We start from the raw sequence: 21,878 nt of genomic DNA on the forward strand, positions 1-21,878 counted from the left end.
TCGAGATTTCGAGACCCAGTATTCCGAGGCTTTAAGGGAAGTGTTGTCGAAGAGCGGTGATACGGCAAATGGGGTTTATTTAGTGAAAAACGCGCAAACTTGAGTCTTCTGGGGGTTAAATTGGACAAGGTTCAACTTACCCCATTCCGCGACCTTCTCGAGAGAGGACTCTATAGAAGACACAAGTTTCTCCCGGCACTGCTCAATGTTTTCCCGAGAGAGACCTGCATGGCCCGTGTATACGGCATCACCAGTGCTGTCGTCTGCATAGCAATGCATGTTGGCGGTGTCCAACATATCATTGATATGCAGAAGAAACAGCGTGGGAGATAGCACACAGCCTTGGGGCACTCCAGCGCTCACGGGCTTGGGATTCGAGCAATAACCGTCAACAACGACCTGTATGCTGCGCCCAGTAAGGAAGCTGGAGGTCCACTTGCATAAGCTCTCGGGAAGCCCAAATGATGGAAGTTTTGCGAGGAGTGCCTTGTGCCATACACGATCAAAGGCCTTCGCTTTATCCAGACCAACTGCCAGGCCTTCCCCCTTGCTTTCAATAGCCCCCGCCCGACTGGTGATCTTCTGGTATACCTAACACCTATAGAGGTGTTAGGTATACCAGAAGATCACCAGTCGACCAACCATGGCAGAAGCCGTACTGCCGGTCGTTGATCAACTGGTGACCCTCAAGGTATACCAAGAGCTGGGGGTTAATTATGCTCTCCATTATTTTGGAGAGTAGGGAGGTAATAGCAATAGGCCTGTAGTTTGCCAGATCCGAACTTTTTTTGGGATCGGATGGACAAGGGCTGACTTCCATGAATCAGGGACTACGCCTTTTGAATAAGAGTGCCGGAATAAACGCGTTAGCACCGGCGTCAACTCAGGGGCACACGTTCTAAGCACGATTGGAGAAATGCCATCCGGGCCGCACGACTTCCTGACGTCCAACGAAAACAGAGCTCGCCTAACAGTCTTCTGTCGGAACTGTACTTCAGGCATGGAGCTCTGACACCGCGGGATGGTCGGCGGTGTTTTTCCGTTGTCGTCAAGAGTTGAGTTGGAGGCAAAAAGAGTGCACAGGAGATCGGCTTTTTCTTTTGCCGTATGAGCCAGGGTGTCATTCCTCATGTGCAACGGCGGCATGGACAGCTGGTTGAAGTTACCAAGAGCAGCTTTCGACAACGACCAGAACTTGCGTGTTCCGGTCCAGCTACCCTGAAAGCTGCTCGCCAATTTTGACGACGTGCTTCGATTTCGCACGGGCGATTTGCCGCTTAAAAAATCTGGAGGCATTATATTTCCTCTTCAGAACTTTGCAGTTCGGATCCTTTGAGCCCAGCGCCGCAACCCAAGTTCGATACGCCTGTTTTTTGCAGTCAGATGCTGCTTTAACTGACGCATCGAACCAGGGCTGTGATCTGCCACCGATCGGTACTACAGAGCTTGGTATAAAAATATCCATGCCCTGCAGTATCACATCGGCTACTGCAACGGCGCAGGCACTAGGATCATCCGAAGGGAAACAAACCCTGCCCCAAGGGTAGGATGCAAAAAAGGAACGCATCTTATCCCAATCTGCTGACTTGTAGTGCCAAACGCGGTGGGTCGCTGGTGGTCTGCGACGTTGGCGTCGGATAGGCACTACACTCCTGACCAGGCAATGGTCGGACGTTCCGAAAGGGGCGTCGACAGAGACCTGGTAACCATCGGGATGTGTAGTCAGCAGAAGATCTAATAAGAACGGCATGTGGCTATCCACATCCGGTAGCCGCGTTGGCGACTCAACCAATTGGGACAGACCATACGCCAATGCAAAATTATGCACAGATCGCCCTGCGTAGTCTGTAGTACGTGATCCAAGCCATTCGGCATTGTGCCCGTTGAAATCACCCAAGACTACGATTTCAGCGGAGGGGATCTGAGCAAGCACGTAATCAAATGCCGCTTGAACGCAGCCCATGAGGTGATCCGTTTCTGCGTTACCACTATGGACGCGGTCCTCTAAATCTACGCGGAGCCAGAGAGTAGACAGGCCCCTACCCTCAAAATTGCCGAGACGGCGACAGCAGATATCCTCCCTAACGTACACACATACCCCGGCATGAGGCATTTTATGCTCAATTTTGTACCCAGGGTACGTTAAATATGACGTATCGCTAGGTCGAGATATCTGCGTCTCCGTAAGGAAACACAAGGCCGGCTGCCCCGTCTCAAGGTGGTGGTGGACGGCGTTTAAGTTGGAGTGAATTCCCCGGATGTTACAAAAGTCCACGTTAAGCATGGAGCGGGGTGCCGTGGTGTTGCTGCCCTGTTTGTCCTGTGACATACGCGGTACTGTGTCCTCCCCAGAATACAAGGAGCAGCCCGAGTGCGAATGCTCGGGGAGGGATTCTCCGGCTCTCCGGCTCTATCTCCGGGGTAGTTTCTCTTTCAATACCGCTCTCATATTTTGTTGGGGGGGGGGGGGGGGAAGGACGGGGGGAATGGCCTCCGGTCCTCGACACTAACCTATGCGAAACATAGCGGCACTAGGCCGCTACTTCACGCCGGTATTCTGTGCGAGTGTGGTAAGTAACCCGAACGAGTCTGGCCCGATTGTGCTGACGTCATAAGACGGCAGCGTGACTCTATTCCTACACCTATACCTGAAAACTGTTTGCCGTTAACATAAATGAAATGAACACTTCCATTTATATAAGATCTCAATACACGTATAGCTATACTTTGACTCTACAATGCTTCGTAGTAAAGTTTGATGGTGCATGGAGAAAAATGCTTTGGACAAATCATAAAATATTCTCAATTTATTCCGTACTCTTATCAAACATATTATGTGAATTTATGAGTATAATACTTTAATTGCAATTTAGGACTTTATATGTTGCTGAAATTCATAAGAAATGTAGCTGTGTACGCTTTTTTGTTGTTTCTTTCATTATCATCATTACATTTATATTATTACCTTACATTTCATTACCTTTACTGTCAGAATTATACGTACCAAAATTTCTAAGAAAATTGTTCTTGATTACCTTGCACGTATTTACCTCGACTGTTTTTCGGTTGTTATGTATTGTCTATACGTAATTCTAATTCTGTTCTTAATTACTCCAAATTAAATTAAAACAATATTTTTTTTTACTATTACTATTATTATTAATTAAATCTTAAGTACAGTCTTGTTTTTATAACAATATCAATAGGTCACATTATTTGTTATAAAAATATTATCGGAACAATAAATTCATTATATTTACTGGTTAACAATTTTTAATGATCAATGTAATGTGAAACATATTTACAAAGCAGTTTTAGGCAGTCAGTCTTCCTTCACCCATCTACTCTATACGACCAGGCAACCTCAACATTCGCTTTCTTATAAATCTAGGCTGTCATTAAATTGCTTATCATTTATATCCGAAAAAGGACCGCTTAAATCTCGGTTTGTGGAAATATTTCTTGAAATGAATAGCCTACGATTTAAGAGCTTTTTTTTATCGTAGTTATATTCGAATCAGTCTATGAGATATAGGACAATTTTTTCAAGACCACCATACCCTCTCGTTATTGTAATAAGGTTTACTTTCATATTTTGGTACTGAATCTACATTATAATAACCATCTGTTGTATATTGGTTTCTATTATAGCCGTTATCATTATTCTGGTTGTTAGCATAGTTCAAATTGTAATTTGGATAAATATTAGAATCGTCACTTTGATAACCGTTCGTATTTTGTGGATTATAATCGTTCCTTTCATTATGATTTGTGTCACCGTTATAAATGTATTCTTGATTGTTATTATTGAAATTTCTTCGCTGATTATTGTCTGATATCGATTCTGTATTGTATATATTATACTTATCTCTTCTAGTATTTTGGTTATTATTTATATTTAGCTTAGATTCTTGCTTATAATAGGGATTGTAAGCTTCGTTATTATTTTTATTGTCTCTCCTAGAATTTTGTGTACTGTAATTAGGTCCTGTTTCTGATACTTGATCATTAAGATAACCATTATTATAACTAGCGTCAGTTTTAGAATTATTATTATCATTCCAATTATTTTTCTTCTTTCCTTCTTGCGATTCTTGATAATTTCTCTCATTGTTGAAGTTATTATTTGAACTAGTACTTCCTCTATCATTATAAATGTTACCATAATTAATACCTTGTGTGTTCTGATTATTATATCGTTCTCCATTTTCGTTACGTCTCTGATTAAAGTCAAAACTGATTCCAGGACTTGGAGTATTGTCATTTTTGTTTTTATTCTGACCAAAGACAACAGCTGATATAAACGGTTGCTGAGCGATGGCATATATGGCCGGTGTACGAGGAGCACCACATGCTCTGCCAACTGAGGTTACAGCTACCACGCGCCAGATACAACCATCTTGGATCTGCGCTGGTCCGCCAGAATCACCCTGAAAATTTGAACAATTTACTGCAGACAAAAAAAAGAATACAATTAATAATTTGCATTAAGCCAAAAACAAAAGGGGTAAGCCATTGCTCCCTTGCAATACCAGAAGAGTCAGAATAAAGTTATTGGCCTTTATATACGTGAATTCAAGAATATTTTATAAACTCAATGTGCGATCATCCTAGAAACAAGACGATATAAAGTCTCAACATTATAAAGTTTTTAAAGATTGAGGAGACATACTGGACGTTCACCTACGGTCGTTCCCAATCAAAAACTATCGTTAACTTTTCTGTCCCAATAGACTTATCGACGGTAACTCACCTTATCCATACACGATGTCTGTATGGAAATTGCAATTCACGCGTCCCAATATAAGGCGATTAGAATGACGTATCGGGTATATTGGGACAGCTTCAGATTATTAACAGCTAATTACTTACAGTAGAAGGTAGTAATTTATCTCTATCTGTAGATAGTATATTGGGAACGGCCGCTAGACTCTAGAGTAACAGTGCAACACGGTGCAGCCTAAGATTCTTGTAACGTCATATTAATGAGAGTCACAGACATTACGCTTGTCACTTTGAAGCATAGGATGAATGGCAATAATAATAATCTTTCTTTTCGAAAACTGCCATATTTTTTTATAATTAATTTTTTTATATTTAATTTTTATAATTAATAATACAATATATATGAATAACTAACATTATATGAATAACAAAAATATAACACAAATGTTATGCAACAGTAAAAAAAGAAATATTAATGCTGTACAAGCATAAAGGTATCGTGGTAATGTGTGAAAAAGTAATTATAATATTTAAATATTTATCGTATCCTGTATCCAACAATGATTAAAATTTAATATATTATCTTAAAAGAAAAGATACACCACGTAGTGATGTGGATACACGCATTTACGTACTAAGAAAACATATACAAAATGCATTAGTATTAGTAAAATAGTAAGCCGATTGATTTCAATGTGTTTCGTACACCTATCGCGGGGAATGTTCCGAAGAACTGTTTGACCTGATTCCTGCTGACTAATTCTACCTTCACACGACATGTCACAACAACGATATAAAAAACTATCTTTCACGTACAACCAAAAGTCATTTATTTTCTCAAATTGATGCCTCTACAATTCTTTTTGATGTCATTTCTAATATACTACTATCGCTTCAGAAACAAATGGCGGTCTGAGAAAAAGTGGCGCAAGAAACTCTCCCAGCATTTTTTTTTGCGCTCCTTTCAATCAAATATACAATATTGTATTTTCATTACTATAAAATATTCAGAATTTGGTCCCAGGCTGTCGGATCACTTAGATATTCACCTGTGGAGTAGTAGGATTTACGACTGAGCCATTTTTTAATAAAACATTTAAATTTATTTATAGATAATGCTTGAACAGTTGTTAGGACTTCATTATAAAAGTGTATACATTTACCCTTAATACTATTGTGTATCTTATTAAGCCTACTAAAATTAGTTACAAGCCATCCCTTATTTATAGTATTTTAATAATGAAAATCACTATTAAGAGCAAAAAGGTGACGATTTTTGTGAACGAATATTAAATTTTTATAAATGTACTGAAAATGAAGAGTCTAAAACCAAGCTGATACATAGCGCGAATAGCTCTCTTTTGCAGAGCAAACACTATATCAATGTCAGCAGCATGACCCCACAGTAACCGTACTGTAGTATACCGTACGTCATGATGCTGTGAAAATATCTGAAGTACACTAATCTAGTGGTTGCAACATTCGTGTACTCTCAACTTTATCTTTCTAACGGCGTATGCTGCAGAGCTAGTTGGGCAATATGTGGGATGATACGACATGGGTATCTTCAAAAAAGCGCGTAGACCTTTCCGGAGACCGGAAATTCCACTGGTGTTACAAGAAAATGTGGGTGGCGGTGATCACTTAACATCAGATGACACGCAAGCAAATAAAAGTATCATCGATATATATTTTGCATCACCTGCAATATACTTAAAGATATCTCTGTAGCATAAAAAGGCAAAAAAGGCATTTATTTTCTCAAAATTGATTCGTTTAGAATTCTTTTTGATGTCATTTCTAATATACTAGATACTACTACCGCTTCGGAAACAATAACAACAAACAAATGGCGCTCTGAGAGAGAAGAAACGGCGCAAGAAACTCTCCCAGCAATCTTTTTTTTTGCGTTCTTTTTAATCAAATATTGTACTGCCATTGCTATAAAATAATCTATTGCTACAAATTGCTATAAAAATAGCCTAGTTGTTAAAAGAATGTTCTGATTTATCTAAAATATTTACTTGTTTCCGAGTTATTCAATTATCAAACCCAACGGCGCCCTGCACTTCCAGGTATTGATGGTTCTTATATAAAATTACTTATATTAATTATGAGTGTTAATTTATTGTACACAAATAAAACTCTTTAACATTTATATTTCAGTATCTACAGATAGAGACAAACTACTACCTTCTCCTGTTAGTAATAGCTGTCAATAATCTGAAGCTGTCCCAATATACCCGATAAGTCATTCTTATCGGCTTATATTGGGACGCGTGAATTGCAATTTTTATACAAACTTCTATCGCTGGTAAGCTATACGTCCTCCCATTGACAGACAGCGTGTACGGATAATGTGAGTCACCGTCGATAAGTTTATTGGGACAGAAAAGTCAACGATAGTTACGATTGTTATCTCAAGTAGGCCACAACCGGATATAGAATATTTAATGAATTAGATAAGTACTGCTACTCCTTGAGTTACTTGCATGTCCTCAATAAAGCTCAACTCAAAAAGCCTTGATAATTGATTTTGGCATTCATAAGTGCCTTTTAAGGACAGGAATTCTATCTTCTATATGTATATATATAATGAAAATGGACTTTGTTTGAGGTTCAATCACGCCTAAATCACTGATTGTATCGACATGAAACTACCACCATTCCACGCGAAATTTATCCTAGATGGTTTATGGCTACTTCTTCTTTTATTGTATCATTTCTTTTCTTTTAAATTTCGCCCGTATCTTAAAAATAGATTTTTGACTTATTACCTGGCAAGTATCTTTCCCTCCCTTCATGTCACCAGCACAGAGCTGGCTATCACTGGACGGACCGTCAGGAATCTTCCGGGAGGTGCCCAGGACCTGTCTGCATTCCGACATTGACCAAACGGGAACAGACACGCTTCGAAGCTCATACGATTGCTCGCCACCTGAATATTTGTATATGTTTATGGAATATATTTTACAAAGTTTGTCTGGATTGGTTGGTTATGGTTATTAAGTTATGTGGTAATTTATATTGCCGACGGTTTCCTGTACATAGAGAAATGCCATAGACAACAGACTCATTGTCATCTGAGAGGCGAAACTAATGAGTGTGCCAGTAGGAGGCTCCTTTGCACAGGATGCCGGCTAGATTATGGGTGGGAATGAATGAATTTATAAACATTACTGTGTTTTGGTCTAAAGGGCGCCGTAGCTAGTGAAATTGCTGGGCAAATGAGGCTTAACATCTTACGTCTCAAAGAATTGCACAGCATTGTAATGGGTAAGGCGTATCAATTACCATCAGCTGAATGTCCTCCTCATCTTGTCCTTTAATTTCATTAAAAAAAAATAACAAATTTGTCACCACACTACGAGAAAATCGCACGCCGTAAAAAAAGTATGTTATTCGAATCCCCGCCATTTTTCTTCGATATTTTTATTGTTTTGTTTACAAAAAATTAGTGATTCAAATTTTGCCAGCACACCGCCAGATATTTTAAATGGTGCAATGTAAATTAATACTAAAATAAATAATTCTTTGATTTATACTTAGTTTATTTGTATATAATAAATAATGGATGATATTAGGATTACTACTAGGACTGGATGTTTTAATGTTAGCAGTAATTATCTTTTAGGCTCTAGTTCTACCACAAGCATTAACTGTTCCCAATTATAAACATATTAATTAGCCTATTTTTCGTTGAGAACAGGTTTCCGTAACATTCATTCAGGTAACCGGTCACCATCACCGGATATAATCAGGGACGTAGCTACCGCCGTTTCTGCCGTATCAGTTATACGGGGCCCCGGGGTCATGCAAAAATTGATAGAGTGTGTATTCAATCTGAATTGTTTGTAAAAATTTTGGAAATAGTTACACATAGATAATTATAATGAATAAATATTTCTTTTAATGAAGCATAGTTACGTTATAAAACATACAAAAGCAATCTCGCACTTCAAGGTCGATCAAGGTCAAGGGATTCTTCTTAGACCTTCGGAATGAATATCTCAAATTATTACTATCAAAGCATGTATATTTTACTTTTGTATTAGAAAGAACATATAAAGATGATTATAAAACCATAAACACTAATAAATAAAGTCAATTGTTTTCATTGAAAATACTCATTTATTATAAAATATAACGATTTTTCGTCGTGTGTTTATAATAAAATAAATCAGAATATGAATAATTTTTGCATGGTCTTGTAGCTTGTTTCGATAGCTTTCATATACATTCATTGATATTATTCTAACTGTAAGCAATATTTTGCTATACGTATATGCATAGATACACTTTAGAGCGCGTAAATTTCTCGCGCGAAATTCGCTCGGCAATCAACCGATTTCAAGCTCGGAAGAGGGATCGGCTTGCTTGGAGCAAATTTTTATACGGTGCCCCGCCAAGGCACGCTACCTCACTGGATAGAATTACTATATTTTTATTTTTATTTCCTAGTTTACCGTTTTGACATATTATGCAAAATATTCGTGAGATCTTTAGAATCATATATACATATCACAGACTTACATTACTTATATTCAGAAAATCCTGTCAACTTTGACCTATGGTATATAACATATGCTACATACCAAATTCTGTTCGCCCCCATCCAGTAGCTATGATGGGATCGCCAACTGATGGTGGATAGCCCAAACACGCTGGTCGGATCGACCGGGAGAATCTGGAAAAGAAAAATTTACCCATGAAGGACCTATTATTATAAGCGCGCATTTGGATAAAGGTAGCGTACGACCGATCGTCTTGGAGATTTTTGGGGGAGGCCTTTGTCTAGCAACGGAGGTGTTCTGGCTGATGATGATGATGAAGCGTCAAGAGGCGCACGTGATAGAATATTTTGAAACAACCGCCCATGGACCTCCGCAACACCAGGAGTCAAGAGTTGCATTGCCGGCCTTTGAGCTTGAATTGCTTCTTTCAAATCTAAATAGTTATTCTTTTTAATAATTTCCTTTACTCTAAGGATTAAAATATATAATCAAAATCGTAATTGGACATAAAATTCAGCTTATTAGTTTTTTTGGAGTTTGCTTCTTAAGAATCGATTTTCATATAATATATATTGTTTTATTGTTATTTTTTTTTAATTAATAGGCTTTTATTAGCTTCTGCTATATGTCTGTTTGTAAGCGACTCCATTGGACTTGATTTTGTTTAGTGCCTGTTCAAAGACAAACGTTCTTGAGGAGTAAACTCCAGTCGTGCGTCGGAGCTGACACACACATTTTTTCTGAGTCTGAGTCTGAGTTTCATGCTCGTCTGCGTATTAAAAACTAAAACAATTCTGTACTCACGTAATAGGTCTGGTGAGTTTCACAAGTGCTATATCATAGTAAGATCTTGGCAGCTTGTATTTGGGGTGTCGTATCACCGCTGATATCTTGACCACCTGCGCCCCAGGGTCGTCCAGGTAAGAGGAGCCCAGCTGAGCAGCTCGCGGTGGACCTCTGGAAGTGGAAATAAACGAAGAATTAGACGAACGCTGGAAATACAGTTAGTTATACTGCTACTACCTTTTTTTCTGAAAATAAGGGACGAGACGAGCAGGACGTTCAGCTGATGGTAATTGATATGCCCTCCCTATTACATTGCAGTGCCACTCAGGATTCTTGAAAAACCCAAAAATTCTGAGCGGCATTACGATTGCTCTCGTCACCTTGAAACATAAGATGTTAAGTCTCATTTGTTCAGTAATTTCACTAGCTACGGCGTCCTTGAGACCGAAACACAGTAATGTTTAATATCTAATAATCTAGCCGGCTTCCTGTGCATAGGAGCCTTAAGTAATAGGAGTAATTGGTAAAACATACACATACAGTTAGTTATACTGATACTACAGAAAAACTTATGGTGACAGTACTGCCTAGGATTCTAATTGCAAAAACAGCGACATCAATCATGTGGTGGTCCTCCACAGTACAGTTTTCAAGGCGCCTTCTTCCACGTGCAAAAAAGCTGTGGAATGAACTTCCTTGTGCGATGTTTCCGGGGCGACACGACATGGTTACCTTCAAAAAAAGCGCGTACACCTTCCCTAAAGGGCGGCAACGCCCCTGTGATTCCTCTGGTGTTGTAAGAGAAAGTGGGTGGCGTTGATCACTTAACACCAGGTGACCCCATACGCTCGTTTGTCCTCCTTTTCCATAAAAAAAATAATGTAAAATTTTCATGTCATAAATGTGCTAAACATGTATTTTGATGACATTTATGTAACATCAATCAAACATGTTTATGCAAAAAAAACTTTGACTTTGAAAAACAAAATTTTATGAACGGGTCTCGAACCCACGACTTCCGGCGTTCAACGCCGGTGCTTTGTTCAACTCTAAACTGAAGCAACAACCTGAGAGTTGAACAGAGCATACAAGATTTTATGACGATACGTCACTCGAACGGTTAGCTCAGTTGGTTAGAGCACCGGCACTGAACGCCGGAGGTCGTGGGTTCTACTCCCGCATAGCGTCGTTCATAAAGTTTTGTTTTTCAAATTTTATTTGTGTATTAATCCTAAAAGTGAGGGTTATAAGTTTAAAAACATAACAAATTGTTTAGGTAAGGAAGAGTTTGCTTACGTGATGAGGGATTTGTCTCTATCCTGGTAGCTGCAGTGGGCTGCGGTCAAGATGTACTGGTTGCTGATGAGACTACCACCACACTTCCACGCATACCCGCCTTCCTGAAAATACAGATTAGTTATATTTAATTGACGCCATTGTCAGTGCGAGGTAAGATGTTAGATGGCTACGACAATAGCGCCTTTTGTGCCACCAATCAGCAACGTGTATTAGCACTGTGATGACCACAAGTGATGACTTACGGAACGCAGACGTGGTCGCTAACTATGGGCCTGATGAGAAAGCTCATGGTCGCTCAGAGGGCAATTGAGAGGCAATAGCTCGGAGTTTCCTTGCAAGATCGAATCAGAAATGAGGAGATCCGTAGGAGAACCATAGTTACGACATGCGAAACTGAAGTGGCAGTGGGCAGGGCACATAGTTCGGCGGACTGATGGCTGTTGGGGCAGTAAAGTCCCGAATAGCGACCACATTGTTGGTAGGCCCCCCACAAGATGAACCGACGATCTGGTCAAGATCGCCGGAATACGTTAGATGAAGGCAGCGCAGGACCAATCATCGTGGAAATCTTTGGGGGAGGCTTTGTCCAGTAGTGGACATCTTCCGGCTGATGATGATGTATTAGCATTATTTGTGTTCCAGTTAAAAAAACGCCGCAGCTATTGAGGGACTCTTGAAGGACTTATTATTTATTTTACGTTTATTTTATTAAATTAAATTAAATTAATGAAATAAAATGAAATGAGCAGACACGTATATTTTCATTGATCAAATCTTATAACTATATTTACAATACTATGACTACAAAAAATTAAAACCATCATGACGTGGAAGCGTACCAAGAAAACTGTAATAAGCATTTCCGCGTTGGATAGCTAGGCTGTTCCGTTGACCGAAACAGCTGCCAGCGTTTAGGCTTCCAGTAGGCTTATTGAGGCGTGAAGATAGTATTTTGTACATTTTCCGCGCCTCTGGGACCCATGGGCCAAGTGTCTCGACACCAAACGGCACAAAGATGTAAGACTCACTGAGACCGACATATTTGCGACGCTTGCTGTCTTCGGCATTCAAAGCAGCAGCCCCAGCACAAACTCCCATAACTTGGTGGAAATTAGAAGGGGCCAGAGTGTCGACGCAAGTCACGTCAAATGAAAAAATAAAATAAAAATAAAATGAAATTAAAATATTTGTATGAATCGTGTACTTAACACAGTTCTTAACAATAATTGTTATTGATAGACGCACAGCACAATTCGCCAATAAATCACACAAATATTTGATTTTCAATTTTCAATCAATATTGGAAGAATTTCTATATTTATGCAGCATTCATACACATTACCAGCTATAACATTACACAGCTTTTAGCAGCATATAATATATAGCTATAATTTAATAATCTTAATATCTATATATAAATTACGTGACACGTTGTTTGTCCAAGATGGACTCCTAAACTAATAACCGGATTTTATTGGGATTACTTCATGTTGCAGTGCAGTTTAGTCCAACTTGAGAGATAGGATACTTTTTATTTCTATTTGGGAGCCATAATTATTTATATTTCCAATATTTGTTTTGTATGGACATATTTTCTGTGAGAGAATTTAGTAACGCACGGTTTGACAGTTCCGCTGTGAAACAACTTCATTATTACAACAGGGAGCATTTTTTACGCAATAATTGTTGATGTTTTGAAATATTATTGATAAATTCCTATAAAACAGTATTTTTTTTATTATCTACAGAACAACGTCTGTCGGGGCAGCTAGTATAATATAAAATAAACATTACTTGGAAGGTACCTCTCTCAAATAATTACTTTTAAATACCATTATTATTGGCTAAAGAATTCTATTATACTATAGAAGCATTTATCTATTAGCCATAATTTTAATAATTTATGCATTATTGTTTAAGGCATCTCTCTAATAATTTTTAGAAGGTCGTTAACACATAACATTTGCGTTATTTTAATGAAGCGCTGTTCTAAAATATGGCATCAAAAGGCGAGTTGGATCTCCTAATCATAATATGGAATAATCCTTGGCTGGTGTAAAAAGTACACCATGATTTTTAATGAGCATACTAATTTTTAATATGTAAAGCTCTGTTCAAACTGAGGCGAATAACGCGCGGGACGCGGGACGGAATTCGCTCGCGCCGCTTGTCTCAGCTAACTTGTAAGGACATGTTCAAATTGACGCGAGTAGTCGCTCAGGTTGAAGCGAAACAAGAGTGGGACGAACCAAAAATGACACGCCGCCGAAATGAGTCGCGTCAGTTTGAGAGGCGAGCGAGCAAATTACGCTAACTAAAAGGTGTTTCGCTTCCCGAGCGTTATTCGCCTCAGTTTGAACAGAGCTTAAGACTTGTAAGCGTTAACAGGCGGTACTTTTTGATTATTTATTTTTATTTCGCAAACCAACAATATTCATGCACAAATGTAAAAAATATCAGCAAGGAGACTTACAACTAAAAGACACAACAAATATATCACTAACCGGCATTTATAAATGGCTTGAAGTATTGCCGTTCCCTATTTATGACGCCGAGCTTATTGGAAGCCAGTTTGGCTTTGGCCTCCAGGTGACCGTGGAATTGGGAATCGCTCGAGATTTTGAGACCAAGTATTCCCTATACTAGGCGAGGCTTAAAGGGGGTTTTCTTGTGTCTTTGTGCCCATATTTGGTACCCACTCTTGGAACTTGGTGAATATACTCGGTTTGTTGTTAAATTACCAAGTGTTTAATGTAAATGGAATTGTAGGAACCTTACCGTAGCCTTACCGTAATATTATAAACCGCATTGCTATTAATAATGTTTCAAATCAAATCAAAAATACTTTATTGCGTAGGTAAATTGCATTACACTTAAAATATGTCACTTTTTCATTCAGCTCGTTCGGAAGGCAGATGTCCTTAGAGAAGAACGAGCAAGAAACTCTAAGGTTGCTCTTTTCAGAACAGAAATGTATTAGAGGTTCTTATTTTTAATTTAATCTAACAAATTATTTCAATTACAATATATGCAAAGTGATACAACAAAACACACAAACGTCAATTACTAAATCCCTTACATGAGTAAGTCAAAAAAATGTAAATTAATAAGTAAAAACATAGTTATATTAATTGAGTACATACTTAAAGTACAATACAAGTAGATGCATCAATACACATACCGTAAATAAAATAAAGGCATTATACGAGCATTTAGCTATTATATAAAAAAATATATAGTAACTTTAAAGAAAAAACACATAAATCAGATTTCGCAATGAGAGAATCATCCAGCCACCACAAGCAGCGCCCGTTCACGTTAGAGAAGGGAACGACCCGCCCCACATCGCCGCTCACAAGAACTCTACCAAATAACAAAAGATAATGTTCATCTAAATAACATTCCAATTAAATAGCTGCCCTTCAATGTCCTTATCCCATTAGTAGACATGTGTCATTCGTTCAATCTTAGAGATCCGGGTCAGTACTGATCTGTCGCCAAAATGACCCAGGTCGCGCGACTCGTTCGATCGATTGATTGGTTCAGTTGTGGACAATGGTTCACGCATCAGAACCAGAACCGTTGCCACTTGCAATCGGTTAGCGAGGGAGAGAGTGTGCGCGGGCGGCGACAGGTGAATGATACGCGACGCTCGATGAAACGATTGGTGATTAGTGGTACATACGATCGCCCTACTGTGAGAGAACGAATCACTTTTGCCACGGCGACCCGTTCGATCGCGCGGGTCTTGCGACCCGGGTCTTTTGATTCCATCATTTGCGAACGACACATATTTACATTAGATGTTGGATAACTCACCTCCAACTTGTTCCAGCCTAGCAGCGCCATGTGAGGAAACTCCTTGATATTCACGACCTTCCCTCCAACCACCAAGGGCACCTGGGAGGGCACGCACGATGACACGTTGATGTTAATGGGGCTGGGTGACGGTACCAGCGGTATGGCCTGCAGCTGCTTCACGTCCATGGCTTTGTACTTATCGCACACTGAAAAAAATACAAGTAAAAAAGTTAAAGTCGGTGGCTCAATAGGTATAAGGATAATAGGATTAAGAAAAATTGGTACGGTGTCATGGATTAATTGTATTATAATAATGATATTGAAACACTTTTGACACAAATTATCTTGCCCCAAATTAGGCATATATAGCGTGTGTTATGGGTTGCAATACAACGATATATTTAATACAATATACTTACTTAAACATACATAAATACATGTGAACATGCATAAATACATATTAACATCCATGACTCGGAAACAAACATATAAATGCTTGCACCTACCGGGATTCTACGGGGACCGGGGAACTCTAGCTTAGTAGGTGGGATTGCTAACCACTCGGCTATACAGGTCGTCGCTGTATAGAACATATAAAAAAAGAAGAAGACAAAATGTTGCAGCTTGACGGCTGCAACAGATGGACCGATCGATAGGTTTATAATGAATGTGTCAGAAGAGTCCAGTGAAATATCATCGGAATCCGAATAATAAAATTATTCAAATAACTTGTCTTATTATTTCTCCCCTTCACCCTATAATTTTCATTCACTGCATAAAAACCATTAAGTTCGTTCAGTCGTTCATTCTTTGAATGATTCCCATCGCTATGAATTTAATCTGGTTTTCTGTACGCCATATTTGTTTACTACTTAAGACAAGTAAGAAAAAATAGACTTATAGAACCTTTGACGCTCACCTTGGTACCCCTGGTTCGATCCTCACCGACCATGTACCAATGTGTTTTCAGTTCTTGAATTTATATATACGTTCATTGGATGTCTTATAAGGTGGGCTCTGAGTGCCAAGTGTGAGATTTTTTACCTATTCGATCACGTGAAAGTTAACTACGATTTGTATGGCGAAAGAGCGCCATCTAGTGACAGTAGAGGGAAACATTTGTGAGTGCGAGATTTTAATGTCCTCGTTACCGTTACAATTAAACATAAACAGAATATTACTTTGAATTTGCAATCTGTCATTTTATGTGATTGTTCATTGAGTTTTTTTCATTTTGGCAATAATACGAGTACATTGTACAATATTTTGCTATATTAAAATGGAGTGGGTGATAAAGAGAACCGAATCGCTGTGATTGTATTAAACAAAGTAGGTTTGGAGGCAAATGCAATTTTTAAAACTCTCCATACGCTTGGTGTTAGTAAAATGTTTGTATAACGGGATATTAATAGGTACAATGAGACCTCCTCTGTTTATGACAGAAAAAGATGTGGCCTTCCACGTAGTGTTCGTACGAAAAAGGTGGTCAAAGCAGCAAGAGAAAAAATTCGAAGAAATCCTGTCCGAAAGCAAAAGATTTTATCTCGGAACCATGTCACGTATTTTAAAAGATGACTTAGGACTTGCAGCCTATAAGAAACGTACTGGTCATTTTTATCATAATTTAAAAAAGAACAGGGTGGTACAATCGAAACTACTTTTGAAGCGGTACGCAAAGGGAGCTCACACATAAATTTTGCTTACGGATGAGAATTTTTTTACAGTTCAGCAACATTTTCACAAACAAAATGACTTTATTTATGCTCAAAGCTCTAAGGAAGCTTCCCAATTAGTCGACAGAGTGCAACGTGGGTACTGTCCTACTTCAGTGATGGTTTGGTGGGGCATTAGCTATGAACGAGTGACTGAGCCATACTTTTCGGTCATCGGTTTTTGATAAGTGTCAAAAGTTTCATTTCAATCTGACATTTAAAGTGGGTGAAATATATGTTCAAAGATTAGTAAATAAGTAGTAGAGCATTAATAAGTAATGGAGAAAATAAGGATACTTACTTCTTTCAGCTACTTCTACGTATCTTCTTTTCTCTGTTTCACTCATATAGTCCTCATCTGGTCCGATTACTAATTCAGGACTGTCATCATCTGAGTCTTTAACAGGGGGCTTATTGGTTATAGGTGGACCATTTACAACTGCAGGTCTAACACCAGGCCTATTGGTTATCGGATATCGAGTGGTGTATCTCTTATCAGGCTTAGAAGTCGTGTATCTATCTTCACTGAAAAATATTGGGTCTGAAGGTTCCCTATTTACAATTTTAGGTTTTGTTGTTCTTCGTTCCGTTGTTATTCTTCTTGTTGTTGTTCTTGTGGTTGTTCTAGGTCTTGTTGTTGTTCTAGGTCTTTCTGTTGTTCTTGGTCTTTCTGTTGTTCTAGGTCTTTCTGTTGTTGGGTATCTTATTTCTCTGGCATCGTTAAAGTCATAAAAGTTCTTGTGACTAGTAGTTTTTCTAGGTTTTTGCGTTGTATAGTTATCACCAAAGACAATGACTGATGATGTTGTTTTTAGTCTATTTGTATTTTCTTCATTGTAAAAATTTCTTCTTGAATCTTCTGGTGTATTTTGTTCATAATTGTAAAAGTTTTTTCTTGTGTTTTCTGTTCTTTGGTGTGTTTTTGGTCGATTCGTTGTATATTGGTTATATGGATTGAAGTTTGACTGTGTCAATATCGGTTGTAGAGCAGAGAAGAAATCTGTAAAAAGGTTATTGAAAATTTTACCAGTAGAAAGCTTCATTGATTCGCTAAAAACTGGTTCGCTTTTGCTATTGTAAAGACAAGTGGGGTATTTTGAGTTTAATGACTCAAATGATATTATTACCAGTCAGTTATTTATTTTCCAATAAAAAATAAAGTCGTAAAATATTCGACTCACCGAAGAATTGGGAGGACGTCTGACCAACGCAGACAACGGCCAGCAAGCTCATGAAGACATACCGGGACATGATCACATCTTATCCTGTGAGGATGAAGGCAAACATTAGCGAAATGAATCAAATGTTATGAATAAAATGTTAACCTTCGCACATAAAGTGTAAATTCGCCGTTACTTTAAAATTCACTGAACACTTCGTAAGCAAAAAAACAAATAAGAAACCACATGCTCAAACCGCTTCAATCTACTATGACTTTCGGTCTAATTTTTTGTATGCTAACATTTCTCAAAACCGAACCTAATCTAACTGAATTACCTTTAAGTGTTGGCTTGCATTAACACTATACCCACACACAGATTAGTAAAAAAAATTAGCTCATATTTTCATGAGAAGACGCTATAAAAATGTCAGCAATATTATGGTTTATTGTTTGCGATGCTTCTTTGGCGTCTCATTAATGCGAGAGTGAATACCTGATCCATTTTTCTCATGTTTAATGCATTGTTTCACGTCTGGGTGTAAACAGTAATAAAAATGAAACAGGAATGTTAAAATAGACCAATCTCGCGAATCATCGTCTCAAAAATGTGCTAGTTAATACGAAAAAGGTTTTCGTTAGGCAATATGTAATATGTATAAGAAGCAAAAAGAAGATTTAATAAAATTAACTCACGAAGTGCTTATATTTGTAGAAAGATTTTTGACAACTCAATCATACTAAAGCTTTCGATACAGTACTCATTACTAATTTAAGTAATTACAAAGAAAATATCTACTGATTGTAATACGATTAACTAATTAAGAAACACCTGCATTGAATCCAAAGAATGATTTAATTAAATATGATTAGCTAATATTTCCTGTCTTACAACGAACCAACGTGCCGCAAGGTACACTTTTGTGTACAAACTTTTATAGGAGTTGGAATCTGATATTAAGGGGCCTCATCCGCGTTCTTATTCAGTCAGCTTAAATTAAGTTTGTCCAGTCGCTATATATATTTGACAGGTCACCTCAGATCTGATACCTCTTTTGTAGAATAAGTTTGTAAACAATTCAAAGAGGTAACGTTACTAACTTCTTGGAAGACGGCAATCTTAATTATATTTATTAATTAGATATAATTATGTTATTGCTTAATGGTTTCATTTTTATTTCTTTTGTGTTATTACTAACGTTTACAATGAGTACGAAATAATACACATAATATATTATAATGTATTCTGATATATTGACTTTAAATAGTAACTAGTTTGACAACTAAAACTTGCATAAAATTGATTGGAAAAGGTCAACAAAACTAACTCTGATAAAATTAATAATTTTCAATATGCGAGGTGCGTGACCATGTCTGGGGTACAATTTATTCCGAGAATTTTAAGAGTTCCCTCGAAATGGTGATTATATAGAACTTCTGCTACGTGATATATGATATTTATAATATGCAAATATACAAGAACTAAAACACTATTAAAATACATTCAAAGTTTTTTACGTTTTACTACACACTACTTTATCCATTATTTAAAGTTTAAGTTTATTAGAATAATATTGAAATCTATATTCTAAAACCTCTTAAGAAATATTTTTTATTGATATGTAAATATATTTTTACTAATATGTAAACTGTTTTTGAACCATTTTCCGCACTTCTAGTTAGTATTCGAATAACAATCATAAAAAAAAACCGACGAAATGAGAACCTCCTTCTTTTTTGAAGTCGGTTAAAAAGAGTTATTTGAGTTAGCTACCCCATGACGTTTCGATCTATTCTGAATGAATTCATTCATGAAGTGGTAGGAAACGTCGCATAAAGTTAATTAATTTTGAGTGTGTTAAATATAAACATATTTTAATTTTATTGTGTTCCTGTTCTAGCAATATTCAGAATCATATGGTTATAAATGATATACAGTTCACCAGAGGGAGGCTCCTTTGCACAGGATGCCGGCTAGTTTATGGGTACCACAATGTTTAATATAGTTTATAGTTTGTAATAATTTTTTTCGGTTTCATTATATAATAATAATTTATTTAACGAAACAGACATACAAGCACACATACTAATAAAACACCAACCAAACAACCAAATAAAATAAAAACCCAAAAATTCTGAGCGGCACTACAATTGCGCTCGTCACATTGAACATAAAATGTTAAGTCTCATTTGCCCAGGGCGCCCTTCAGACCTAAACATTACGGCTTCAAAGCAGAAATAGGCGCCATTGTGGGTACAATCTATGGTATAATCTAGACGGCATCATGTGCAAGGGAGCCTCTCACTAGTACCAAAAGGTACCAATCATTCAAAATGGAAGCAAGTACAATCATTCTCGATTCTTCCAACTCAGTTAATCTTCTTATTGTAGTGTTTGTTACCTTGAATGATCGGAAATTTACAAGTTTGTGAAGCCAACACGCTGCGGTTGCGTGCAACCCATTTATAACAATAATTACCAGTTTTGAATTACAATATGACATTTCGTATTAAAACAAACAGACGCCGATGAAAATTACTCATTATGAAACCTCGCCTATATAAGTACATTCCTATAAAATTAAAGTTACATTTAAATATATTTTTTTGTGGAAAAGGGGTGCTAATGAACTGAAACTGGTTAATTGAATACCACCGCCCATATTCTCTTGCAACATCAGAGGAATTACAGGAGTGTTGCTGGCCTTTAAGGAAGGTGTACGCGCTTTTTTTGTACCCATGTCGTATCGTCCTTGAAATACCGCACAAGGAAGCTCATTCCACAGCTTGGTTGTATGTGGGAAAGTTCCTTGTATACCGCACTGTGGAGGAATGCCTCACATCCAGATGGTAGGGACGATATCGTAACTTGTGGCGTGTCGTGCGAAAGTGGATTTCGGCGGCAGGAATCAGGTTGAACAGCTCTTCGGAACACTCCCGTGATAAATGCGGTAGAAGACACAATGAAGCGACGTCTCTTCGCAATGCCAAATGATCCAGCCGTTCACAGAGCACTGGTTCCCTAATAATTCAAGCTGCTCTTGCGATACACGCCGTCAAATGTCTAATATGCGGTGAATCGTCTAATATGTATTTCCCAACAATTCAAGTGATTAATTATTAGTTATTGACCTCAAGGTTACGATGACTGGTTACTGTTGGTTCATAAGAGCTCATTAACTGAACGGTAATACCCTGATAAATATATAATTAAGTTACATCATAACTTAACAAGTTATTATTCTGTGTGTATTTTTTTAATAAAAAAAAATGACCAGACGAGCAGGACGTAATGGTAAGATGGTAATTTATACGCCCTGCCCATTACTATGCATTGCGCAAGATTATTGAAAAACCCAATAATTCTGAGCGGCCCTTCAACTGCGCTGGTCACCTTTAGACATAAGATGTCAAGTCTCATTTGCCCAGTAATTTCACTAGCTGCGGCGCCCATCAGACCGAAGCAAAGTAATGCTTACACATTATTGCTTTACGGCAGTAATAGGTGCCGTTGTGGTACCCACAATCTAGCCGGCATCCGGTGCAAAGGAGCCTCCCTCTTGTATAAGAGCGGATGCAATAAAATATTTTGTCAAAGATTAAAACGCGTGTTATTATTATAATGAATGTAAGTTTACCTCTCGCAAACTATAGCTCTGCGCTGAAGTTGCCAGGCGCATATGTTTGCGCGTTATACCCATAACACATGGTCGGATTTGGTCCGGCCGGACAATCTGACGCGGTCCTGTATCGGATCATATTCGATGGTAGGCCGCATAGTTTGATTGACAATAATTGATGCATTGCATTGACGACGCATATATATAGGTCCCGGGTTTGAATCCCGATAGGTGCAAACATTTAAATGATGAATATAGAGGT

The 21,878-nt window shown here is 38.0% G+C and overlaps 1 protein-coding gene across 1 annotated transcript; it reads right to left on the bottom strand.

Moving 5' to 3' along the window:
• Window positions 1–3,060: 3,060 nt before the first annotated feature.
• LOC126978159 (probable serine/threonine-protein kinase clkA) lies at window positions 3,061–7,815 on the bottom strand. The gene is made up of 2 exons (XM_050826918.1): window positions 7,503–7,815; window positions 3,061–4,430 (listed from the first exon to the last, which is right to left on the bottom strand). Exons 1-2 carry the CDS (start codon window positions 7,611–7,613, stop codon window positions 3,546–3,548), a joined length of 996 nt encoding a protein of 331 aa, XP_050682875.1. The 5' UTR covers window positions 7,614–7,815; the 3' UTR covers window positions 3,061–3,545.
• Between the last annotated feature and the right edge of the window lie 14,063 nt (window positions 7,816–21,878).

Source organism: Leptidea sinapis, chromosome 2 (genome assembly GCF_905404315.1).
Source record: "Leptidea sinapis chromosome 2, ilLepSina1.1, whole genome shotgun sequence".
In the NCBI taxonomy this organism is placed as follows: domain Eukaryota; kingdom Metazoa; phylum Arthropoda; class Insecta; order Lepidoptera; family Pieridae; genus Leptidea; species Leptidea sinapis.